Source organism: Denticeps clupeoides, chromosome 2, assembly GCF_900700375.1.
Source record: "Denticeps clupeoides chromosome 2, fDenClu1.1, whole genome shotgun sequence".
Taxonomy (NCBI): Eukaryota; Metazoa; Chordata; class Actinopteri; order Clupeiformes; family Denticipitidae; genus Denticeps; species Denticeps clupeoides.
Window position 1 is genome coordinate 1,659,144 of NC_041708.1, and position 26,984 is coordinate 1,686,127.

Sequence of the window (26,984 nt, forward strand, 5' to 3'; positions counted from 1 at the left end):
ATTGGTACCCTAACTAGGACGGCCCCACCGAGGTGAATTTTACGCTGCCGAAGTGCATTTAATAATTGACCCGGTGTCTGGGATTTTAACAGAGGACATGTCTTCGGTTTCGATTGAAGCACGATTGAGACAAATTTCCGGTTTCGCGGTTTCGTACGCGGTTCCCGGTAGTTTGTAAAAGGAAAGGTCACATTTGTGCAAGGTGGTCCTATTAACGCGAATGATCGTCTGATTAAAGGTACCCCCTTTTCTAGCTCTTATCATACATGAACCATTTAAAAGTTCGGGGTAATTTAAAAGAGGGCCTATAATTTTTTGGCCATTAAAATGACAAAAAAATGACACGTCATAAATGTCCAGATATCGTTCACGTTTGGAACTTTGTCAATGTCTATTTCAAATAAATTTTGGTATAAATTTTCTAGCATCCACAAACCACTTCCAAGCCATTGATTGGGAACCTTACAAGGGGCCTATTGGGTAACACACTCGCCTACAAACCAGAAGACGCAGGTTCAAACCCCACTTACTACCATCGTGTCCCTGAGCAGGACACTTAACCCTGAGTGTCTCCAGGGGGGTACTGTCCTTGTCACTACGTTCAGATATCCGTGTATATCGGCTCGATGCTCGGGCGAGATCAGGCGCGGTTTTGAATTAGCCGCGCATGTGTTGCCTGAACAAATATCCAGGAGGGCGGACTTCCGAAGGTCACCGAGGCCCAGACGCCGTCTGTCCACCGTCTTGACTGCTAATAAAAGAGAAACAAACCCTGGCGTTTTTTAGCAAGTCGGGGTTTTTTTGTGGGGGGGGGGGGGTACAGGCTATACTTATATCCAGAGCAACCAGAGCGGGTGGGAAAACAAGCGAAGCCGAAACACGGAAAGGGCGAAAGATCGGAATTCCCAGCGACTGATGGACGATTTCCTGCTTCGGGCCCAACGAAGGAGGGCCCTTCCTTCCAACCACTTCTAAAAGGCGGAGAAGGTCTCTCGTTTTGTCCGCGGACAGAATGCGAAGTGTAAGCAAGGGCCCCAGCAACATGTGGGACTGATCATGGGTACCCCCCCCCCCCCTTCTTTTTCCCCCGATTCTGCTGTTTACAGTTTCACTTTGGTAAAAAAAAGCTCTCTCTCTCCCCCTCACTCTCTCTCTCTCTCTCCCCGGTGACGCGGGGACGGGGACACACGCAGGCCGCTGGTTTTACCTCGGCCGTCCCGCCACGCGAAAGCATCGACTCTTGGTGTATTAGTGAGCGTGAGCCACGCCAATGCCAGCTCGCCAAGCGTAGCGCAGGAAGGCCACTGCAGTTATTAGGGCCAGTTTCCTGCACATCTGGTCTTCCCTCTCTCCCTCGCAGGAGCTGCTCCCTCTGGTGCTGATGTTCGAGCTGCCCGTCATCGTGCAGATGAACCCCGACCCCAGCTCCCCCGCCATCCAGCACATCGCCCAGACGTACAACATCTCGGTGACCTTCAAGCAGCGCTCGCGCCTCTACGGGGCCACCGGCGTGGTCCGGGGGTCGCAGAGCAACGCCGCCGCTGTGAAGGTGAGTCAACTCCTCGTTCCATCCATCTGCGGTGGTCCACAACCCTTAAGTGCGTTTGCCGGCGAATGCCATGTAGACCCAAGGTGGTTGAGTTCTGTTGCTCTTCTAGCTTCCTTCTACTTGCGTTTTCGTATTAGAGACATTCCTAAACTATAAAGTTAAGATAATACGATTATACGATACATTATACGATACTTGGGGCAGTGGTGGAAGGAAGCGGCCACGTAATCGGATCACACTCACCTGTGAACCAGAAGACCCAGGTTCGAACCCCACTTACTACCATCGTGTCCCTGAGCAAGATTATATATGCCATGAATGTAAATGAATGTCTGAACCACCGAGGTCCCCTTGATGAAGGTGACGTCCCCACACACTGATCCCCGGGCGCCTGTCATGGTGCCCACTGCTCTCAGAGAAGAAAACAATCCAGTCTAACAACATCTTATTCCAGGTTAACAATCCCTAAGTACTCAGCCATACATCCGTATTTATGGCTGTTACAACCGTACGTTGTCTTTTGAAATGTAACCGTCACATCTTTCATGTCTTCTTTCATATTTTCTAAGAATGAAATCTCGTGCCATAATAATAATGAAGCTCCACATGACATAGTCTCCATTATACATGGTGACACCTCTAGACCTCAACACATCACCCAAAAACAAGTCGCCTGTAAACTGTGCACCCTGCGCACCCACGTATTTAATTACGGCATTCACCAGACGCCCTTATCCAATCAGTAGTGACGGGGACACTCAGGGTTAAATGTCCCGCACAGGGACACGATGGTAGTAAGTGGGGTTGGAACCTGGGACTTTGAGGTCTTCTGGTTCATAGGAGAGTGTCTCAGCCGCTAGGCTACTAGCACCCCCGTTCTATTCTAGTAACAGGCCTGTAGAAAGTACATATATTTATGTTGAAAATGGTAAGAAGCGTTTTAAACTTTGGCCTGAAGAACCCACCGGAAGAGCTGAGGACATTTTAGCGCAGAAGCCGATAATAAGTCGTGTGTTTTGGAAGGCGCTTGTTAAAAGCCTTCAGCTCGTCCCCCCGACCACGGGCCCTGCAGTGTTGGGTGAGCGGCGTCTGCTCGGTGAGAGGCAGGAACCGAGAGGTCGTCCCTGGAGCCTGGCCCCCATTCTTCTGTCTGCGAGTTGCCCCAGATCGCTCCCCCACCCCCGGCCTTGGTGGTGTCTGGGACGACTGTGCGGCGGGGGTAGGCCTGGGCTGGGCTGCGGGTTCCAGGGTATGCCTGGTATGCGGAGAGAGCTGAGCTGGGGCTGGTGCTGCCAAAACCGCCTCTCAGCGGGCTGTGAGGGAGAAGGAGCCCCAAAAGAGCCGAGGGGGAGACCGAGGAGAGGCACTGTAGCACTCGGCAGCTCTAGGACATAAGGACAGGACTGTCTTCTTTTGTCCCGCCTTTGAGGTTGTCCAGGCTCCCAAAGAGAAGACTTTCCATATGAGCATCTCACAGTGTTCAGTATGAAACCCCTGGAGATCCATATGTTCAGTTCCTGGATTTCCACAGGAGGAGGTGCTGTAGCTCACCCAGCAAGACCCTCCTGACACGATGCGTTCGCCGTTTCATTCTGTCATTTGTTCCATGGTTTGCATGAGACGTCATTTTGAGTCACTTGGAGAGTGCCACACGCGGCCATATTTTCACAGCGCCATATGTAATGCAGCACGTGGGGCGTGTTCATGTACGAATGAACGGAGCTAGTTGTCTGTATGTTGGAGAACCAGCTACTTACCTTTTTTTTTTTTTTTTTTTTTTGGTGTGGAATTATTATTTATGACACCCAGAAGATGAACTTTATTTATGAGCAAAGTTTTAAAAAGGGCCCTGCGAGAGCAGCAGATTGTGTACTGACACTATAACTGTTGTTGTTTTTTAATAATTTTTTTTACAAATCTAAATCATTTTCATTTTAATTAAATTTAATTAAAGCTTTTCATAAAGAACAACATAAAAAAGATGCTCAGACATGACACAACCAGAAAGCCGACCCAGACCCACAAAATCAGTACACAAGCATGTACTGACATGTAATAACACATTATAAACCCTGAAGTATGTTGACCTGCTTCCCAGGTCAGTAGGTTGAAAAGTCTTTTTTATGTTTTGGGTCTGCAGACCAAAGAGGAGACATACAGGGTCCAGGTCCAATGTTGGACAGCTCTTCCACACCGCGCCTCCAGTGAACACCGTTAATGACCGTCAATCTGCAGCGAACTGCATTTCAACTGAACAAGGGACCGTCTACAAACTACTGCTAAATGTTCACAGAGAATGAATTTCATCCAACTGTCTTCCTGAGAGATTCATTTATAAGAATAAATGCAGAAAGGCAGAACTACGTACTCATATGGCCAGGTTTTGCCGCCTAAGATGTCATGTTAATACATTCATCTTTTAAAGCATTAAATTTACATTTACGGCATTTACCAGACACCCTCATCCAGAGCGACTTACAGTCAGTAGTTACAGGGACAGTCCCCCCCTGGAGACACTCAGGGTTAAGTGTCTTGCTCAGGGACACGATTGTAGTAAGCGGGATTTGAACCTGGGTCTTCTGGTTCATAGGCGAGTGTTTTACCCGCTAGGCTACTACTACTACTGGTTGTGTGAAACAAGCTATGATATATTACATTTTATTACATAAAGGGAATCTGAAATGTTACCTGTTATAAATAATTGGTGGGCAGTATTGGGTGATTTTTTGAACAAGATTTGCCATATGATTGTCTGGCGTTTTACAGAGAGGGACGGCTGTGCTGTTGGAGCACCTGGCGGGCAGCCTGGCCAGCGCCATCACGGTCAGCACCCAGCTGGACATCGCCCCGCAGCACCACCTCTTCATCATGGGCCGCAACGGCGTCAAGCACGTGATGCAGCGCACCGGCGCCCAGGTCCACTTCCCCGACCCCAACAGCCCGCAGAAGAAGTCCACCGTCTACGTGCAGGGCACCATCGATGCCGTGTGCCTGGCACGGCAGTACCTCATGGTGAGAAGGCCGGCTTTTTCCCTATCATCTTCCCTCCCGTGCCCCTTAAACCATGAAAGGGGAATGAAGGACTCAGCAGAGTCCGCTTTGTTCGGTGGCCCCCCCCCCATAATCCGTGGTCTCTGGCCGGCGAGAGTGGGACACGACGCATGAATCGGGGACTGGAACACACAAGTGGAAAACAACGTAATTACAGCGTGGAGATGGCTCCCCTCCACGAACTTAAACCCCAAATCAAATTTTGATGGATAGTCCATTTTTATTTGACCAGTAGGATTCTTTTGGCTGGAAAGGACACGGGCATGTGAAGCATTTTCGCCGTTCCTGTATTCCGTATTCCAATCAGGCGCACCTAACGGGCTCTTCGCATTTCTGGACCATTTTGGACCATTTGTGCATATTTAGGGATCATCTCCAGGTCTTTTTTGGGTTGCATGGGCTCCTTGCCATCATTTCTGGCCTCAGCCGTCTCCGCCGCTCCCCGAACGTCCCGGCCGCACCGCCGCAGGCGCTCCGAAGGCAAATTTATACATGAGCGTAATTAAATGCACACGGTGAAGCGGGGGCCGAGCGATGGGCCCGGCAAGTCCGTACGAGAAGCCTACTGGTTCCAGCCATCCCACTCGCATTCATAAGGAAACAGGGGTCGTGGCCTACAAACGTGCAGCTTGGGCAGACCTGGAGGCATCTGGTTCTTCATGGTTACCAGCCAGGTTTTCTCGACTGATCTATTTCGCGTGTATCCGTCTGTGTGGGTGTTCCGCAGGGCTGCCTTCCACTGGTCCTGATGTTTGACATTAAGGAAGACATCGAGGTGGAGCCCCAGTACATCAACTCACTGATGGAACAGCTGGACGTGTTCATCAGCATCAAGCCGAAGCCGAAACAGCCCAGCAAGGTACCAGCAAATCATATTTAATTGGAAAATTCAAATTTTATTTGTCACATACACACTCGTACACGGTACGATATGCAGTGAAATGCTTTAGCGACTGTACAGACCACAGTATTGCAAGTATACAATGAACCAATATGCAAATATCGCAAACATAACCAAATATTACACTTTTTGTTTTTTTAACATAAAATATGTGTAACAGGTAGGGTGAAGGTGTGCAAATGAGTAAAAAAATCTGTGCAAGATTCTGGGAGGATTGAAAGTGAAGTGAAGTGATTGTCACACGTGATACACAGCAGCACAGCACACGGTGCACACAGTGAAATTTGTCCTCTGCATTTAACCCATCACCCTGAGTGAGCAGTGGGCGGCCATGACAGGCGCCCGGGGAGCAGTGTGTGGGGACGGTGCTTTGCTCAGTGGCACCTCAGTGGTACCTTGGCAGATCGGGATTCGAACCGGCAACCTTCTGATTACAGGGCCGCTTCCTTAACCGCTAGGCCACCACTGCCCACGACTGAGACCAGAAGTGATTGAAAGTGAAAGTGCTAATTTAGCATTTATCTGTGGAAAAACATGCCAGATTATGTGGTTTGATCGAGGGCTTCATACTGGGTAGACTTTCATAAACTACTGGAATTAATAATAGCTGACAGCCTAATAATCCACAACACATTAGTTACTATCTATTTTTCTATTCACTAACAGGTCAGGGGTCGGCTGTGTACTGTGCATGCTGTGCGTTTCTAGCCTGGTATACTTTTTTACGGTGGATTATACAGGGAATTTTCTCACTTCTGATCTGACAACTTCTTGGACGCTTGTGGACGCGGCGCTGCTACGGATGCGTTGCTTTTTATGTAGTTCTGCAAGTTATTTCTCCTTTTTTTTTATTAGGCTGGTTTGCTCACCTTTATTAGTCCTCGCAACCCCGTAAAATTCTGCAGCACAAATCAGACTACTGACAGAGAAGAAGTTATTTGGAATATTGTGAAAATCGAATTATTTCGGGTGAACCTTCTACCAATGGATGTATATATGAAGGTTCCTTTCAGACGTTTCAGATTCTGGTCAATTTTTGTATGAAATTATAATATTTTTTTTACAAGCAGTAGAACACAAAGACTTTCCTTAAAGTTTCAATCATCTTGCTGGCGTTTTACTGGCGCAGCGGCTTTATCTGTGGTCAACGTGGAACGTGCATAACTAGGAAGACACCCTATTTTATTTTACTGCCGTTCATTTGCATTCCGCTGCTGGAAATCGATCTGGTGAGTCGCCGCCCCTGTCGGCCGCCGCCTCTTCGCTGCGTGCAATGAGAGCCGAGCGATTGTGGGAGCAATTCTTGGTAAACGTCTGAAGATGTGGTTTGCGAGGACCGCACGGTCATGTGTCTCGACGGTATCCGCTTCACTTATCGGTTCATTTCTTTTATAAAACAAGAGTTTTCGGGGTTTTTTTCCCGCCCCAAGAGGCTTTTAGGACAAAAGGATCAGTTGTTTCTGTTCCCCACAGAACACAACACAGTGCTTCACTACATGTGTTACACTACACCGCACTTAGCTCCAGCTCTGCGTTGTGATTGGCCGAGAGGTGCTGCTATCTCATGTCATCATCTAACCCTTTTCAGTGCAGAGAAGTCTACAAGAGTGAATCCGGTGTCCCTGTTTGTGTTCCTGCTCTCCAGTCGGTGATAGTAAAGAGCGTGGAGAGGAACGCCCTGAGCATGTATGAGGCGCGGAAGTTCCTGCTGGGACTGGAAAACAGCGGCGTTCCGGCCCAGCCCAGCAACAGCTCCGCCCCCCCGCCGCTCAGCTGCCCGGCCATAGGGCTGGACATCCTGGCCTCGGCCGGGTTGGGCCTCAGCAGCCTGGGTAAAGGTTGACGCCATTCTCACTCGTGCTTATCTTCACTTCAAATGCTTTATTAACGTCTGTAGTCTTCATGGTTCAGCTCTGGAAATTTCGTTCAAACTTACAAACACATTGGAGCCCCGGATAAGTACGGAAATTCAGAGAATCTGCATCTAGGGCTGGGTAATATGTGACAAAAATGCTTATGGCAATTATTTCATATCAGTCGATCATTCTCTCTGTTGTGGATGGAGTTCTGCTGATGTTGTATTCAAGCTGGACGATACGGCAAAAAAAAAATTGATCATGATTTACTCTCCCATATCGAACGATTCGATTTTTCAATCGCCGTATATATCACAGTTGTTTCTGATGCTGCCAGACTGAAAGTTGTCTGAAGATTTTTTCCACATCTGTCCTCTTTTTGACACCTGGAAATTGCGTCCGGCCAGGACTTTAGAATTGTCCTGGTTTTTGACTTGCTTTAATCAATCGTCACATCACTTTCACTCGCGCTAGCCTGCTCGCTCTAGTCAAAGTTGGCTTAACTTAATTCAATTATGACACCTATTTCCACACATCGGAATTATGGCAGGCAAACATGACCCTTCTGTTTGGTCTATTTAGTTTCAAATAGCATAATTCAAATGTGTGGAAATACGTGTCATAATTGAATCAAGTTAACCCAACAAATCATTTCTTTGAGCGTATCGCTTGCACAAGCCCAACCCTCCTCGGCTCCGTTTTCAGTTATCTGTGTTGCTTCTGTATCCCAGCATCTCAGCAACCACATGTATTTCAGCCATTTTTATTGTTATCATGTATAATCGCCCAACCCTATCTAATGTATTGCCCTGTCGCTCTATCAAGTAAAAGTCCATACTTGCATCTCAATAACAAGCTGACAGTCAATTAAGGGCCCTTACAAACCATAACAAAATGGAACCATTACCTTACTAGATGAGGTCATAAGTGTTTGGTGCATCCTCAGGTCTCCTGGGCCCCACTACAACATCCATGAGCGGCTCCACGGCCCCCAACTCCCTTCTAAACGCTTTGAACAGCTCCGTCAGTCACCTGTCGACACCCACCCCCACCTCGTCCACGCCCAGCCCTACGCTCTGGTCCAGCTCCATCGCCTGTCCATCTAGGACACCAGGTAACAGCAGCTCCATGTGCAGGCCAATAATGCAGAAGATAGTAATATCATTATAATTATTCCGTCACGGTGGTAGTAGCCTAGTAGGCTAGTCGCCTATGAACCAGAAGACTACCATTATTATCATACTGTCCCTTCACCCTGAGTATTTCCAAGGCTTTGCGACATGGCATGAAATTCATATTGCAATATAAATATAACCATAGATGGTAGACAGTATATATTGCGGTATAAAGTTTGATGTGGTATATAGTTCGATAATTTGATAAATTTAATATGCAATTGTTTTTGTAAGGGTAACATGTGTCCATAGCAAAGGCACTGCAAGTTGTTAAACATCAACATGTAGCATAACCGTATACCAGATAAAACCATATCTGGCCAATTCTATTGCAAGTGATGCGAGTGATCATGTAAAATTTTTGGATTTTCTTTAAGAAGTGAAAGTGTGAACACAGCACAGCACACAGTGCAACAACAAAATGTGTCCTCTGCTTTAAACCATTGTCAGAAAATATCATAATGACTTTTTTGGACAGGGTGCCAAACTGCCAATCGGTAGCACTTGCAAGATCAGTTCCAGATTGGGCACTGAGGCACAGTGTGACACACTGACAGATTGAAGGGGACTGTCCCTGTCACTACCCGATAATGGTGTCTGAAAAATGTTTTAAATGAAAATGAACTTGACCACGTGTGGTTTGTGCAAATTTCAGGTTTCTCCTCCCCGCTCATGATCCACCCAGCTACCCTGACCAGCATCCTCCTGTCCAGAGGGTGGGGAGGAGGGGTCCCGGCCAACCAGAACACCCCTTCCCCTCCACCTGGCCTGGCCCCCATAGAGACTCAGGTCAACGGGGCCGCAGACTGCAGTAAGGCAGTGTCCCCTCTCAACGGGCACGTCAAGGTACAGTCCGTGTCCATGGAGCCTCGGATGTTCACTTTGTAAAACATTTTGTTGCATTGATTCATATATTTTCATGTGTTTAAGCACACAAGCTCAGTCTACAGCCGAATCTCAGCAGCCGCCCTGGCTGATAAGGTCCTAAATCCCAGCCACAGTGACTCCGTGCCAGACCCTACAGCACACTGTCCTTCAGAACCCCTGTCCAGCAAGTCCAGCCCAGATGAAGGTAATGGAGCCTGAACTTTCCTGTTCCACAAAGCAGAACCTACCAAAAAGATAAAAAAAATAAAAAACCTGAATAAACAGATAAATATGCGATAATACACTCACCTATAAACCAGAAGACCACAAAGACCCAGGTTCAAACCCCACTTACTACCAGTATGTGCCTGAGCAAGGCACTTAGTCCCAGGCAGACTGTCCCTGTAACCCTGGATAAGGGCGTCTGATAAATGCACAGTAATTGACAAAATGCTAGAAAATTGACAAAAAAGTGAAAAAAACTTTTGACCCAAAGGTACAGATACTTGGCTTTAAGGTACAAATAAATACCTTTAAAGGCATTTGCCCAGTGTCAAGCCAATGTACCCCAAAAAATGTGCAATACTATACATTATACAGTGAGAGTATCGGTATCTGTATGAATTATTTCATTTTGTTATGAAATTAGCCGTAATAGGGCCAGGATACTGTAGGTCAGAAGACATTTTGGAGGAGATTTTTCTATTGATATGCGACGAGTTGGTGTATTATCCGTCATCATAGGTCCTGCACTCTCATTGGCTGTAGCTTGCCGGAGACTCGACCAGACATTTAGCACGTTGGCATCATAGAACATCTTCACGCATAATTATCGGGTGACCACTGATCAACTGTAGATCAACGACCAGCAACCAAGACCGAGCATTTTCCCCACCGTCAACTCAATGGCAATGGGAATGGCTTTAGGGAGAATGGTGCCCGACCGTTGAGAACGCAGACTATACACGCGGTGCCATGGCATGTTACCGCAGTTCTGGCAGCTCCTGGTGCCCAACGCCCCGCTGATACGCTCTATTTCGATTTTTCCTTTCAGTCACCGCCCATTTGTATCTGTTGTGTACGTTACTCGTGACATTTATGGGGTGAATGTTCAAGGGCCAACGGCAAAGGAACTTTTTGCGTTGCCAGTTTCAAACGCCGCATTAGTTACCCGGGCCCTTTTGATCACAAACCTGTCACACATTCCAAATAATTAATCTGTCCTTTCCTTTTCCACTTAAAAACACTCGGAGCAATTTTCCCCCCTCGCTCACCGCGCGGCCTTGTAGATTTAGGGCTGTTTGAGTTGGCTGCGCTTGCGTTAGAGCGCTTTGTTTTTTTTTCCAAGTCACGAGTCAGTCACGGCGGCGGCTTCCACCGGAGGCCATCCGCAGCAATTTGGAGAACCGGAGAGCTACGTTGCACGATACCTGCCCCGAAACGAGAGCTGGTGCGGCAGCACCAGGACCGGCTTGTTGACATTCGAAAGCCGGGCCGAACAAAGTGTTATTTTCAAGATCATAATTTGGGAGGGCGAGATTGGATGCTACCGAAAAAAAAAACGGCAGTTAGTCATCACCCATTATACAGAACACAGGGTACCAAAATACGAGACGAGATGGAATCTTCGTTCTGCCTAATTACGGGATAATTACGGGACAAGAAAGTACTGGGCCTGTCTCCACGAAACTTGGTAGACAGGTGCATCATGGGCCATGGCGCAACATGTCTGTGCAGCGGTACAGACCCCCAAAGTTAGTTTCGGTTTTGTGGTGCGCGTTATTTTACGTTAGTTAAACTCTGCAGCCCGTCCTGTAGGTGGCAGCAAAGTTCAGTATGTTTCATTCGTCACAGGCCACCAACATGCCAGCTTTTCGGATCGTAGATGAAACTGCTCGTGACGGTTCCTTGTGGTTTTCCTTGTGCTCCAGGCTCCAATGACGCCTTCGTGGAGGTGGGCATGCCCAGAAGCCCCTCCCACTCCGGCAGTAGTAGCGAGCTGAAGCAGATGCTGGGATCATGCAAGACAGCCTCTGGGAAGAGACAAGCCGTGGAACTGCTCCACGGCACAAAGAACTCCCATCTCCAGTACGTAGCCCAATAAAGACTTGAGTTATGGCTCCTCACACATTTCTAGTCAGAAAGTTCCTCTCTATTATTCCGGAATTATCATTTGATCAATGAAGAAACTACATGGAAGTCCTCAACCTATTGCACAGGGTTGACGTTGAGTTGATGTTCTTACAAGCTCACACTCTTGGCTTTTAGAGGGTAGGGTGGAAAAATCCATCCATCTTTCACCTACAGCTTATGCTGTAAGAATCCATGTTTTCTGCATTATCCCACGTCCTGGCACCTGACAGTTTGCGCAGGATTTATGGAACATTTTGTACTGAGAGGGAAGCTGGGTCCTTACAGGGGCCCCTTGGTATGAGGAAACACGTGATTCCGCGATGTGAAGCCATTTCAAATTCAAATTGTGCAAGACAAGAACTACAAAATAAATCTATTGACGATAAATTCAGAACAAAACCATGGAAGACTGGATAGAAGGTTTAAAATTTCCTCGTAGTTCCTAGCTGTGGCTAATTAGTGTGCCAATTTTTGTAATCCAGAAGATTCCGAAAGTCTGGACACACCTTCTCTTTGGAGGCTGTGGAAACTACCTTCGTGACTTGTCATTATCAAAAGCAGCTTTATGAAATGATTATTAACACGAGCCAGGAAATCGTGAGAACTCTTCCAGGACTGGTGGAAAACCATCCCCGTTTTCCCACTGAAGGTGGTGGAGAGCAGCCAAGAGTGTGAAGTGCCGCGATCGCAGCACAGGATTGCTGCATTGAAAAGCCTCAGAGACGAAGCCCGTCGCTTTGTTTAAATTGAAACCTTGTTTGGCTCATTACATAACCTCGTGTCTGTTAGTTCTTCAGCTATGAAAAGATGGCGAGATCTTGTTTTCACCATGCCACAAAGCCGCCCATCTGGCTTTGATAGATCTAATTCCCTTTTCTGGACCCAGACACCGTAGGCCATAAAGCAGAAGAAAAGCACCAAGAGACTTTTTGCCGCGTTTAGTCTAGATGTCAGACAAGGTGTGGACCTCTGGACCTACACCCTACATCTGCAGCGGCAGCTTCTAAAGGTCCAAACGGGGCGCAGGGATTGTGACTGTGGAGGGCAGATCCGGGCTTTACTTCTGTACGTGTGCCTCCAGCTCTGACTGTCTACTCTCCGACTCGGACTCCAGCACGTCGGAGGGCCCCGTCGCTGATAAGAGGGCCCCGGGCAGCGAGAGGGCGGCCGAGAGGGCGGCCCAGCAGAACTCGGAGCGGATAAGACTGGCGCCGCAGACGCCCTTCTCCAACATGCAGGTACTGAGGAGAAGTGTCCTTCAGGACTGACATGGTATAAAGAAAGAACTATACCAAAGACATATTTCTTAAAACAAGTAAAACACCGTATTTTTCCAAAATCTTAATATGTGAAAATGTTAACACTTAAGTGTTATATTAGAAATGTAATGTTAAGCCTAAATGAGGTGTGTCTCTAGTACATTAGAATTAAATTTGCTGCTTGACAAGGTGCTGGGAGGGCAGAAACAGACCTCTTACTGGGGCAGAGGTGGCCTAGCGGGTAAGGAAGCGGCCCCGTAATCAGAAGGTTGCCGGTTCGAATCCCGACCCGCCATGGTGCCACCGAACACACTGCTCCCCGGGCGCCTGTCATGGCTGCCCACTGCTCGCTGATGGGTTAAAAGCAGAGGACACATTTTGTTGTGTCACCGTGTTCTGTCACTTTCACTTCACTTTCATCAGCACCATCCACCAACCACAATGTTTGGCACAGACCGGAAGTCGTGTCGCCGTTTTCTCTGGTCGCTGGAGATAATGTTCCAGGGGAGGGGCGGGAAATTCTCTGGCCGGAAAAAGCACCTTTCCCCTTATGACGTCATAAGGGGACAAATTCCAAATCCGATCGTGTGAGCTGCTGTTCTCTGAACGGAGTACTAGGCTCATTTATGGGTCCAACATGGCCAAGGAGTCAACCCGTTCCCCTTAAACTGGACAAAACGTCAATTTTAGCTCTCATTTCAACATTTTTGTTTTTATATATAGTCCTTCCCCCTCCATGTCTCTTATTCTCCTTTTCCAAGTGTTCCATACGGATGTCTTCGCGGTTGGATGTTAAACTGGCCTGACGGAACGAGGCAAAGTTCGAACTTGCCGTCGCGGCCGACAGGAGGGATCTAGGACATCGCTTCTTAAATCTGTCCAAGCTTCTACATAAACATCCCATGTCTGTCTTCCCTAGGCTTTCGACTACGAGCAAAAGAAGCTGCTGGCAACCAAAGGTATGTGAAACATTGTCCTGCCCTAGAAGCCGAAATCCTCTTCCCTGTTTCCGGAAAGCGAGCTGGGAAAGGCGATATGTTTAGTCTGTTTTGCCGCGGCGATGCTCCGGCTCCTCAGAGATCCCGTCTGGCTCGGCTCAGTGTGTCATTATGGCTTTATTTCTGAAGTGCTGTAAACAGCGGGGTCTGCAATATGCGAGCCCTTGTTGCGGCTTTTAAAGTGTAGGTTCACAGTAATCCAGAATAAGTCCAAATCCGGCAACTCGTATTTGTAATATTTATGCAGACTCGAGGACATTACCAGTCAGTTCAGATACGATACAGGAATCGTCCACAGTTATAATAGTTTTGGATTTTTCATTAGTTATAGTTTTTATTTCGTTTAGATTTTTTTTTTCAAATTCAGTTAGTTTTAATTAGTTTTTAGAGGCAGATTTACTAGTTTTTATTAGTTTTGATATTTTGAAATTGCTTAGTTTTAGTTTAGTTTTTATTAGTTACAGTGTTAGTTTTAGTTTTTATTTGTAAATTAGGATATTTGTCAGGTGCATGAATCAAAATCACCAGAATAGCCTTATCCATCTTAGCTCCGATAAGGTTATTGACTCTTGCAGCTCCGGGAGTTTTGAATTTTGGTTCGAGTGAAGTGGTGAACTTTTTGAAGGTAATCGAGTCACACAGTCGTGTAGACATTCCAGTCTTAATAAACATATTTACCAATGCTTCTTCTCATTTGTGGTGTTCCTGCGTATTTACTAGCCAGCAGCTACTTGGTCCATTATGGATGCTGTAGTATCACGTTCCTTTCCCATGTTACCTGGCCTGGCTACCGCTTCTCTTTCTGGGGAGGGCGGGCGAGAGGCTGGCTTGTTCAGGTACTCTTGGTTCGCCTTTTTGTGTGAGCTTTTCAAATGGACTTTCAGATTCGTGGGGTTTTTCCCCTTGAGAAGTATTCCACATATTGTATCACCTGCTTCTACAACAAGGCACTTACTTTTATTTTGCCACTGTCATAATCAAAGAAATCCCAAATAGGACTTTCTTCCACTTTCTTCCGACTTTCGCTGCAGCCATCACGCTAGCTGGCGGCGTCACGGACAGACTATGGACACGTGACGTCACAGACCACGTGTTACCATAATGGTCAAAAACCTGGCTTAAAACTGGCAGCGTGAAGTAAATAGATTTTAATTCAACCCAAAAGGCTTATTACAAAGACGAAAACGAAGGACGTTTCTGCTATAATATTAGTTCGTTTAAGTTCGTTTTGTATACACACAAAACAGTTTCAGTTAGTTTTCTTTTTTTTTAACTCTTTATTTCAGTTAACGAAAATGCTTTTTCAATTCTAGTTTTAGTTTTATTGTTCGTTTTCGTTAACTATAATAACCTTGGAATCGTCGTGGTTGAACTGGTTTTCTTCGAACGCATGTGTTTGGCAGAAATCAGACGTGGTTGTTTGTGACGGTTTAAATAGAAACAAATTCCAGGATTTCTCCAGGACTGTGACGGGGCGAGGCCACCAGGGGCCGCCAGAGTTTAGATGCCATCAAAATTCCAGATTGTAGGTTAAAAGTGAATTAAATGGGGTTTTTTTTGTCAGCCATGCTGAAGAAGCCGGTCGTGACCGAGGTTCGCACGCCCACCAACACCTGGAGTGGCCTGGGCTTCTCCAAGTCCATGCCTGCCGAGACCATCAAGGAGCTGCGCAGGGCCAACCACGTGTCCTACAAACCCACCATGTCCACTACTTATGAGGTAGGTCACGTCCTGCCGGGGTGCTGACAGCAGTTAGCCGGGCGTCTGGTACGGTCTTGGACGCCTGCAAGGGTCCAGAAGGATTGACACGAAACAACGGCATCGTATTCAGATTTTATAGCATTCTGTGTTGTAATGTGGTGTAATGTGGTGCTGTGTGTCCCGCGTGGCGTCAGGGGTCGCCCCTGTCCCTGTCCCGCTCGAACAGCCGGGAGGGCATCGGAGGCGGCAGCGACTCGGACAACTGGAGGGAACGGAACGGGACTGGGAACGGGAGCGGGCTCCCGGCCCACAGCGAATTCCCATCGCCCATCAGTCCGAAGAGGAAGCAGAACAAAACGGGTGAGCGCCGAGCCCAACTACGTTTCGTTCAGAGAGGTGAACGTGCGTCTGGAAAGTGTTCCCATCCGCATCTTACAGCCTTATTCCACCGACACCGATCCTCTCAAGCTCCATCGGATTGGACGGGAAGCGTTGGTGTACGGCCATTTTAAGATCTGTCCAGAGACGTTCAATCGGATTCAAGTCTGGAGATGCTCATTTGATATATTGGCTGTGTGCAAGTTCAAGACCGTACCACACAGGCCAAATTAGTGGATTGCTGCAGAGATGGTTGTCCTTCTAAAAGGTTCTCCTCTGTCCACAGAGGACCTCTGGAGCTCTGACAGAGTGATCATCAGGTTGTGGGTCACCTCCCTGACTAACGCTCAGTGTAGGTGGCCGGCCAGCTCCAGGAAGAGTCCTGGTGGTTTTCAACTTCTTTCACTTACGGCTGATGGAGGCCACTGTGCTCAGTGGGACCTTCAAAGCCCCAGATTTGTGCCTTGAGACAACTGCGTCTCAGATGTCTACAGACAATTCCTCCACAGGTGGACTCCAATTAAGCTGCAGAAACATCTCGAGGATGATCAGGGGGAACAGGAGGCACCTGAGCTCACTTTTGAGCTTCATAGCAAAGGCTGTAAATACTTATGTAGATGTGATTATTATTTTTTTTTTTTATAAATTTGCCAAAACCTGAAGTAAACTTTTCTTTACGTCGACGTTATGGGGTGTCGTGTGTAGAATGAATCTAATCCATTTTGGAATAAGGCTGTAACCTGTAACAGAATGTGGTGTGAACACGTTAACTCTCCTCCGTCTCCGTCCCGCCTCGTACTCAGTAATGTACTCCGTCCCGCCTCGTACGTTAGTAATGCGGTGACGTCTGTGTTCGACAGTGGAGCACTACCTGAGCAGCAGCAACTACATGGACTGCATCTCGTCGGTGACGGGCAGCAACGGCTGCAGCCTGAACGGCTCGTTCAAAGGCTCGGACCTGCCGGAGCTGTTCAGCACGCTGGGCCTGGGGAAGTACACCGACGTCTTCCAGCAGCAGGAGGTCCTTCCGTCCTTTCTACGCTTTCTATTCCAGCATCACTCATGGGGGCGGCGGTGGCCTGGCGGTTAAGGGCGCGGCCCCGTAATCAGAAGGTTGCCGGTTCGAATCCCGCCCCGCCAAGGTGCCACTGAGGTGCCACTGAGGCACCGTCCCCACACACTGCTCCCCGGGCGCCTGTCATGGCCGCCCACTGCTCACCAAGGGTGACGGGTTAAATGCAGAGGACACATTTCACTGTGTGCACCGTGTATCATTTCACTTTAATTGAATTGCACTTCTAGTCAGGTTGATTAGACTTCAGACCTTGCTGAGTGCAGCTAATGTCAATCCCACAGATCGATCTGCAGACGTTCCTGACGCTGACGGACCACGACCTGAAGGAGCTGGGCATCACCACGTTCGGGGCGCGGAGGAAAATGCTGCTGGCCATCTCAGGTTGGGTCATCTTATTATGGTGTCATTATAATCAGCTCGAGCCGAGGGAGCGCTTTCAAAACGCGTCCCCCGGGGACGGCTGAGCGCGAGACGTCCGCCCAGCCGGCGCGGACCGACAATAACCACGCACTCCTGCCAGAAGAACTGCTTTTAATGGCAGCCAGGCGTTAACGGTTACGAAACGGCGTTTTTTACGGCGAGAGTGCAGAATATTAGCAAATTCCAGAGCGCAGATGCGGAGGGAAGACGAGACCAATCTGTCTCTCTTCTTTCTTTCTTTCTTTCTTTGTTTTTAGTGAGCAGGAAATGGCTGGAGGAAAATGTTTATTTCAACTCGGGCCACACGGGCATGTGGGGTGGTAGTAGCCTAGCGGGTAACACACACGCCTATGAACCAGAAGACCCAGGTTCAAACCCCACTTACTACCATCGTGTCCCTGAGCAAGACGCTTAACCCTGAGTGTCTCCAGGGGGGGACTGTCCCTGTCACTACTGGTTGTAAGGGTGGTGGGGTACTGAAAGTAGGGTGGTAGTAACCAAGTGGGGTAACACACACGCCTATGAACCAGAAGACCCAGGTTCGAACCCCACTTACTACCATCGTGTCCCTGAGCAGGACGCTTAACCCTGAGTGTCTCCAGGGGGGACTGTCCCTGTCACTACTGACTGTAAGACGCTCTGGATTAAGTGCGTCTGGTAAACGCCGTAAATAGAATACTTCCCGGATGACGTTCCCTGGCTGATACAGCAGCACGTAATCAATACGCTGCCATACGCTATCGGGAGTGTGGAGGGTTTCGTAGGTGTACTCTAGGAAATAATTGTTCTTAATGATGCTTTAATGCAAGTCTGAGATATTATAACATCGTTTATAATACCCCCCCCCCACAGAGCTGAACAAGAACCGGCGGAAGCTGTTCGAGCCGCCGAACATCCGCTCGTCCTTCCTGGAGGGCGGCGCCAGCGGCCGGCTGCCCCGCCAGTTCCACTCGGACATTGCCAGCGTGAGCGGGCGGTGGTAGGGGGACCTGCGCCGGGCCACGCTACTTTAAAGCCATTCTACCCCCCGTCCCTGTCCCCGTCCCCGAACCAGGAGGCAGGACTCGCTGGGTCAACCACTCTTCCTCCTCTCCTCTCCTCTTCCTCCACCCCCCACCCAAGTGCCAAAACTAACGAATGTGTGAAGCCAACGAATGACTTCAGGAAGTATGAAACGCCGCACTGCAGACACTCGGGGTCCTCGCGGGGTCCTCGTTCACTACGGTACTCAAGGCAACCGGAAGTATTCTGAAGGAGCCGATTGAAGGGCCGCCCGGGATCATCATGTCGCAGAAATCCTTTGCACTTTACCTTTGCCCGCGGACAGCGGCTCCTCGTACGCTCGTGGTGGAAACCTTTCTTTTCAGTTTTTTTTTATTTTTCCAAGCACTTAACCTGGATACCAAACGGAAGTACGATGCGTGAATGTCGGCGCCTTCCCAGCATTGACCAAGCTGCGTGACCCCACTTTATTTAATTTTTCTTGTAAGATGCAGTAAAAATGCAGACATCTCGTGCACTAGATGTGCTTTTCTCATTCGAACCGGAAGCATTATGTACATTTTCCTATAAAAAAAAAAGACAGGAAATGGACTAAAGGGATTTGAATGAAAATGTTCCTTCTTCTTTTTTTGTTTTCTAACATATCCATCGTTTATACGTTTTAACCTCATATAACCGCGTGTGCTACGTTGTTTATAGGCTGGCCGTATATCCATCCAGCGCGTCTACCGATGTCCTGCTCGGCCAAAAAAGAAATTCTCTTCCGAACTACCTCTCGGCTAACCGCTCGTTTTTTTGGGGTTTCATCGGCGCGTGCCGGTCCCGTGCAAATGAAGGGAAGCTCCGGGGACCAAATGGGGGAACCCTGCCGTTCCGCGCATGTTCTCCTTTTCTGTTCTTGTTACGCTGACGCGTGGTTGGGTTGAGAGAAAATGAATCCACTTCCGGCTCCGGTCTCTACAAACTGTGAACGACACCGAAGTGCCACCGCGTCCAAAGCCAGTTCCGCAACATACTCGTAGGCGCCACGTCGCCCAGCGTTGCTTCGCGCTTGTACGCGTTTAGTAAAAAAATGAATAAAAAGGTCATCATGTTAAATGCATTTGTGACGGAGTTCAGAACCGCCATGTATATTCTCTTCTTTGCTCCCATTTGTGGCGAGCCTTCTCGGGCGGGGACACCTCCAATCGTCAGCCGAAAAACCAAATTCCTTTTCGTTTTTGACTATGCAAAGATGTCCGTTCGGCACGTTGGCTGTTCTTACACGTCTGTGTGGAACCCGAGGGCCACTGTCTTCCAATAGATGTTCCAAAAACTCGAGGCGTATTTAAGCCAAGTCGAAATGGATGGTGCGTTTGCCTTTTTCTTTTTTTTACACTAGAAGACATTTGCAACGTATCAAATGTTGTGGGCCAGTGCCTTAGGAACAAATGACTCTTTATCTGTGCGTTTGAAGCAGATAGCTACGCGTTTTGTAGACTCCATTGCAGTGTTCTTTGACGTGAAGTTGCCATTTGGGTAATAACAGTGCCTGAAACGCGCGGTACCACTGAATGTTCTGTACCTGTTGGAGATCTTGTTATAAAAGACAATAAAGATTTCATTAAATACCTGGGGAAATGTGCAAAGGTTCTTTTATTGTGTCTCATCATTTCCAATCCGACCTACGAACCGAACTTCTGGATTACAGTCGCTGTAGCGCAACGCCGCACGGCGAGTAAACGGGCCAATTTGGAAGCTCTTCCAGCACGCATGCACGGCCATAATCAGCCGGCCGGATACATTCCGCTGTTTTTCCGTAGTCAGTGGACATCTGGAAACGGCTTCGGCGGGCGAGCCAGCGGCCGAGAGCCAGGGCGTCCCCCAGGGGCCCGAGCGCAGCCACTCCTAAGGTGTTACTGGGTTCAGCACCAGTACAAGCCTTTCGAATCGATCTTGTACCGAGTTGGCCTCTCCAAGAGCAAAAGCCACACACTTTGTTGTGTCTTTTCCGGAATCTTCTATGCCGACAGGTCTTGCACGTAACCAGAATTTGCACGTATAGCGAGTCGTGCACGTGCATGCAGTTCTGTTGACGTCGGCCGGTTTACTGCACGGAGGGTTCATGCGTTAACACCACAACCGGCATCTTGTTCTACTCGCGGCGGCGCTGTATTTCTGGAGAAGTGTAGACACTGCGGCTTTTCTCCAACATTCCTGCCGTGGTTTATTTTCCCCTCTGGCACGCTCCGCTTCCTGAAGCCCGTGGCCCACCACATTGTTTGGGTCTCCAAGCACAATGGACAGGACCGCATTTTGCTGAGATGGCGACCGGGTTCTTTTCTCCTCGCCACAAGCCCTCAAGTAAAAACCTCTGTGATGTTTGAGTCGAGGAGGCGAGGCCACCGCGTCCATTCGGAACCAAAGAAAAAACCCACACATGCTGACCTCCAGAAACGAGCACGGGGAAAATGATCTAATGGCGAGCAAGGAATCTCGAGCACATTCGTCCGCTCTCTCTTTAGAAAAAAATCTGCTGCAGATGAGGTGTTTTTGTTGCTAGAAGGGTTTTTTAGTTCCCACAAATCTGAACCGTTTAAATAAAAAATTCAGTTCTGTCTAGAAACACGTCCTGATAGTGGCTGTGGCTAGTTGCAGTTATGAATAATAACTTTATTGGACGTTTCTCTGTGAGCAGGCCGCGGTGGGAATGACAGTGGCTGTAATGCATGTAGGAAAGTAGTTCCGGCCCGGGCTCGTCGCCGTCCTCCGCGGGTGCGCAGGCACGCCGCCGAAGAAAGTAGATCCATTCTGGAAAGAACCGTGAAGGTCTCGCAGGACGTCTGCAGCCTGTCGGCGTCCCGGGCCGCGCTTAAACAAACACTCCCGTGTCGTAATAACAGCAATTCTTCCTTTTTTTTCTTTGTTTTTTTAATTCCGCCGCTGGGTAAAATATATTTTTTTAAAAAGACGGAGGTCGAGATGGTTGCCAGAAATACATCGTTTTCCGGCGCAGGGCTGTAATTAACGTTTTAATTGACTCGAAATGAATCGGGCTGAGATTGAATTGTAGACGTGCGGGAAATTTGCCGCCAGGGGGCAGCGCAGCACACCGCCGTGGCGGGAAAAAATGGCGCGCAGTGGATCTTCCCGGTTTTGACCCCCAAAACAGAACTGGACTCCACTAAAGACCCCTGAAAGTGTCTGCTGGGTGGCACAAGGCCCTTTTTAAATCACTGTTCTAATTAAGCTCCTAGAAAGCTCCTGTCTCGGTGCGTTATTAATTTCTCTCTCCGAAACAGTCCCAGGGATACGAATTATGCGGGTTTCATGCACCAGCTTCAAACTTCATATTCAGTTATCAGGATGTGAGAGAGCAGCGTCTACTCAAATTCAAATTAGACGGTCTTACGTAACCCCGCCCGCATGGAGGCCTAATCTGGCCCATCTGCCGGCGCGCGTGATCAAAGGCGTCACAAGGCCACACCCCGAAGGCCATCAGAGGATTCGTTGGGGGCGTGGCCTTGAGGTTCACGACCCTTGCATGTTCCCAGCCCGGAATGATGCTGATGAGAGAGGTGCTTCGGCCTGGAGGATCATGGGATGTGCGATGGGTGGGGTGGAAGTGACCCCAGGCGGGCCCCTGCTTCTATCTGCAGATGTAACACCTTCAACACCTTCGGTTCTTTTATTCCTGATCTTTCCCCTTCGCCACCCGCCTCCCTCGTCCGGTCCTGGCGCAGAGACGGCAGGAGCGGGAAAAAACTGGCAGAATCGAGGCCAAGCAGTCGGAGGAACGGGTTATTAATCCGCCGGCTCCAACCGCCGCTTCATTCTGCCCACGGTGGGGGGCAGGGGGAGATTATCTGCATGGCACAGCATTTCCCATGATGCCATGCCATGTCTAAATCCAAACAGCTGCTGGTTTGTGTGCCCGAACTATGACACAGGAAGGACAGAGGGACAGGTGACACTGCTGTACATCTGGTCTTTTGTGCTTAAAACTTGCCGGGTCAGCGGTGGCCTAGCGGTTAAGGAAGCGGCCTGTAATCAGAAGGTGCCACTGAGATCCAGATCCGCCAATGTGCCACTGAGCAAAGTACCGTCCCACACACTGCTCCCCGGGCGCCTGTCATGGCCGCCCACTGCTCACCAAGGGTGATGGTTAAATACAGAGGACACATTTCACTGTGTCACCGTGTGCTGTGCTGCTGTGTATCACAATGACAATCACTTCGCTTTCACGTAAAAAAACAACTGGTGCCCAGGTAGCCCCACCCCTCATTTATAGCGCGTATAGCCTCAACTAAAATGAGAATTTTTGGACATTTAAACGAAGAAGATTCTGTTAAATATTAATGAATATTTTGCAAACCAGCCAGTTACATTTCTGTGGTCTCTTGGTATAAACTTTCCCGTACTTATGCACGTTTTTTAATTGAAATGTATCATTTAAAAGTCGAGGGCATGTGATCATGGTTATTCCAGTTATTGTGGTTATTGTCAGGCTTTGCATGTAGGAGGTGGGGGATGAAATGTGTGTGTGAACTGCACTCATCTATCCAAATACAGAAGTAGAGACACACAAATGAGCACGGCCGAGCGATGTTGTCGGTCAGTCCCTATTGCCGCGGGTCATGGAGGGCGGCGAAAGATGGCACCATTGCGGAAGAGCTGAGAAACAAGCTGAAGAGCGATCCAGTTCAGGAATCCCGGCACAAAAAGTGGACCCGGCCAACAAGACATAATCTGGTTTATATCTTCCTCCTGCCGAAAGATGTTGACACCTGACACAAACGGCATCTATATGAGCCTAGTGGGGACGACAAAAGTCCCAGGTTCAAACCCCACTTTCTACCATGGTGTCCCTGAGCCAGCCACACAGAACACGTGGGAGCGTATGTCCAGGGACGTAACAGAACACGTGGGACCATACGTCCAGGGACGTAACAGAGTACATGGTAGCGAACGTCCAGGGACGTAAAAGAGTACATGGGAGCGTACGTCCAGGGACGTAACAGTACATGGGAGTGTACGTCCAGGGACGTAACAGAGTACATGGTAGCGAACGTCCAGGGACGTAACAGAGTACATGGGAGCAAACGTCCAGGGACGTAACAGAACATGTGGGACCATACGTCCAGGGATGTAACAGAGTACATGGTAGCGAACGTCCATGGACGTAAAAGAGTACATGGGAGCATACGTCCAGGGACGTAACAGTACATGGGAGCAAACATCCAGGGACGTAACAGAACACGTGGGACCATACGTCCAGGGACGTAACAGAGTACATGGTAGCGAACGTCCAGGGACGTAACAGTACATGGGAGCGTACATCCAGGGACGTGACAGAGTACATGGGAGCGTACGTCCAGGGACGTAACAGTACATGGGAGCGTACGTCCAGGGACGTAACAGAGTACATGGGAGCGTACGTCCAGGGACGTAACAGTACATGGGAGCGTACGTCCAGGGACGTAACAGTACATGGGAGCGTACGTCCAGGGATGTAACAGAGTACATGGGAGCGTACGTCCAGGAACGTAACAGAGTACATGGGAGCGTAACTCCAGGGACGTAACAGAGTACATGGGAGCGTACGTCCAGGGACGTAAGAGTACATGGGAGCGTACGTCCAGGGACGTAACAGTACATGGGAGCGTAACTCCAGGGACGTAACAGAGTACATGGGAGCGTACGTTCAGGGACGTAACAGAGTACATGGGAGCGTACGTTCAGGGACGTAACAGTACATGGGAGCGTACGTCCAGGGACGTAACAGTACATGGAAGCGTACGTCCAGGGACGTAACAGTACATGGGAGCGTACGTCCAGGGACGTAACAGTACATGGGAGCGTACGTCCAGGGACGTAACAGTACATGGGAGCGTACGTCCAGGGACGTAACAGTACATGGGAGCGTACGTCCAGGGACGTAACAGTACATGGAAGCGTACGTCCAGGGACGTAACAGTACATGGGAGCGTACGTCCAGGGACGTAACAGTACATGGGAGCGTACGTCCAGGGACGTAACAGTACATGGGAGCGTACGTCCAGGGACGTAACAGTACATGGGAGCGTACGTCCAGGGACGTAACAGTACATGGGAGCGTACGTCCAGGGACGTAACAGTACATGGGAGCGTACGTCCAGGGACGTAACAGTACATGGGAGCGTAACTCCAGGGACGTAACAGTACATGGGAGCGTACGTCCAGGGATGTAACAGAGTACATGGGAGCGTACGTCCAGGAACGTAACAGAGTACATGGGAGCGTAACTCCAGGGACGTAACAGAGTACATGGGAGCGTACGTCCAGGGACGTAAGAGTACATGGGAGCGTACGTCCAGGGACGTAACAGTACATGGGAGCGTAACTCCAGGGACGTAACAGAGTACATGGGAGCGTACGTTCAGGGACGTAACAGAGTACATGGGAGCGTACGTTCAGGGACGTAACAGTACATGGGAGCGTACGTCCAGGGACGTAACAGTACATGGAAGCGTACGTCCAGGGACGTAACAGTACATGGGAGCGTACGTCCAGGGACGTAACAGTACATGGGAGCGTACGTCCAGGGACGTAACAGTACATGGGAGCGTACGTCCAGGGACGTAACAGTACATGGGAGCGTACGTCCAGGGACGTAACAGTACATGGAAGCGTACGTCCAGGGACGTAACAGTACATGGGAGCGTACGTCCAGGGACGTAACAGTACATGGGAGCGTACGTCCAGGGACGTAACAGTACATGGGAGCGTACGTCCAGGGACGTAACAGTACATGGGAGCGTACGTCCAGGGACGTAACAGTACATGGGAGCGTACGTCCAGGGACGTAACAGTACATGGGAGCGTACGTCCAGGGACGTAACAGTACATGGGAGCGTAACTCCAGGGACGTAACAGAGTACATGGGAGCGTACGTTCAGGGACGTAACAGAGTACATGGGAGCGTACGTTCAGGGACGTAACAGTACATGGGAGCGTACGTCCAGGGACGTAACAGTACATGGAAGCGTACGTCCAGGGACGTAACAGTACATGGGAGCGTACGTCCAGGGACGTAACAGTACATGGGAGCGTACGTCCAGGGACGTAACAGTACATGGGAGCGTACGTCCAGGGACGTAACAGTACATGGGAGCGTACGTCCAGGGACGTAACAGTACATGGGAGCGTACGTCCAGGGACGTAACAGTACATGGGAGCGTACGTCCAGGGACGTAACAGTACATGGGAGCGTACGTCCAGGGACGTAACAGTACATGGGAGCGTACGTCCAGGGACGTAACATCCCTGACAAAAGTCGTGTCGCTTATCTATTTTGTGGAAACAGCTGCTATTAACCTGACTTTTAATTTATCAGTTGGTGTTAGACATAGTACTGTAAAAAGATTTTTGTCGCCTGTACAGAACTTGAACAAATTTACTGCAAATACAAAAATATGTGAGCAAGTTGTGGTGCTGTGAGATCCAAATTTTATATCTTGTATGACGTCCATGAGCTTGAAGGATTCATACAAGTCATCAGGAATAGAACAGACAGCAGTCTTGCATGCCTCCCAAAGTTCATCAGTATTCTTTGGTTCCGTCTTCCATGCTTCATCTTTCATCCAACCCCACACATGCTCAATGATGTTCATGTCTGGTGACTGGGCTGGCCAATCCTGGAGCATCTTGATCTTCTTCACCTTGAGGAACTTTGAAGTGGAGATGGAAGTATGTGATGGAGCACCGTACTGCTGCAGAATTTGGCCTCTTTTATGGTCGGGAATATAAAAGGTAACTAAGATTTCTTGGTATTTCAGCCTATTGATGATCTCACACACCCCCACGCTGGATGTAACCCCATTGTGTTCTCTGTTGGTAAAGATTTACAGGCCTGGGTCTGTAAACGCTGGAAAATGTCAGGGGTGCGGGCTTTCGATAAATCCAGACCCCGACCTGGCCCGACCTCTACTAAACCACAAGGTCTGTGAGCCTTTTCAGGGCAGAGGTCCTGCCGTTCTGTAGTGCTTTCATGGTCCGTGACAAGGGACACTCTGCGATGGCTTTAGGGACACTTATCCCATCTTTATCGGGGATATTGGGGTCCTAGACCTGATGGCAGCTGTCTTGCATGGTCCGAGAAGAAATGTGGGGACAATCTTGGCATGATCCGGTCCGGAAGGGGTTTTGTCCTTTGTAATGTTTCCTGATCGTGTTCACCTGTGTCTGATGTATAAAGCTGCCCTGTTTGTGTCTTTGTTATGTTACATGTCCACCAGTTTCCGGATGTCCCCCCCCCCCCCCCCGTCCTGTTCATCACAAGATTAAACCCGTTTTGTGACGTAGTGTGAATGCGTCCTTCTTCTTCGTCAAGTCCTGTCATCATCTCAGTTCATCTGCCTCGCCATGCCAAACGGCCGTGACAGGCGCCCGGGGAAAAGCGCGTGGGGACAGTGCCATGACCTGTAGGGACACGTATCCCATCTTTATCTGGGATATTGGGGTTCTAGACCCGACAGCAATCCTCATGGCTGAAGAGTCTTGTTTCTGGGGGAACGCTCGGCGCTCAGGGTGAGGAAGAGGAGGAGGAGGAGGAGCGTCTGACGCTCCGTGCCGCAGAGACGCGCTGACTCCGCCCCCTCC

General features: G+C 49.1%; 1 protein-coding gene across 2 annotated transcripts in view; it reads left to right on the forward strand.

Moving 5' to 3' along the window:
- The window catches only part of LOC114784370 (protein bicaudal C homolog 1-like), a 46,812-nt gene extending 26,831 nt beyond the window's left edge, over positions 1-19,981 (forward strand). For both annotated transcript variants that reach the window (XM_028969712.1, XM_028969713.1), the window contains 15 exons: positions 1,361-1,549; positions 4,316-4,561; positions 5,328-5,459; positions 7,147-7,333; positions 8,304-8,471; positions 9,188-9,378; positions 9,463-9,604; positions 11,331-11,487; positions 12,614-12,770; positions 13,711-13,750; positions 15,354-15,508; positions 15,685-15,850; positions 16,729-16,889; positions 17,225-17,324; positions 18,216-19,981. In XM_028969712.1, the coding sequence (XP_028825545.1) occupies positions 1,361-1,549; positions 4,316-4,561; positions 5,328-5,459; positions 7,147-7,333; positions 8,304-8,471; positions 9,188-9,378; positions 9,463-9,604; positions 11,331-11,487; positions 12,614-12,770; positions 13,711-13,750; positions 15,354-15,508; positions 15,685-15,850; positions 16,729-16,889; positions 17,225-17,324; positions 18,216-18,346 (2,322 nt within the window). In that variant the 3' untranslated portion in view covers positions 18,347-19,981. The remainder of the gene's footprint in view (positions 1-1,360; positions 1,550-4,315; positions 4,562-5,327; positions 5,460-7,146; positions 7,334-8,303; positions 8,472-9,187; positions 9,379-9,462; positions 9,605-11,330; positions 11,488-12,613; positions 12,771-13,710; positions 13,751-15,353; positions 15,509-15,684; positions 15,851-16,728; positions 16,890-17,224; positions 17,325-18,215) is intronic.
- The last annotated feature ends 7,003 nt before the right edge of the window (positions 19,982-26,984 follow it).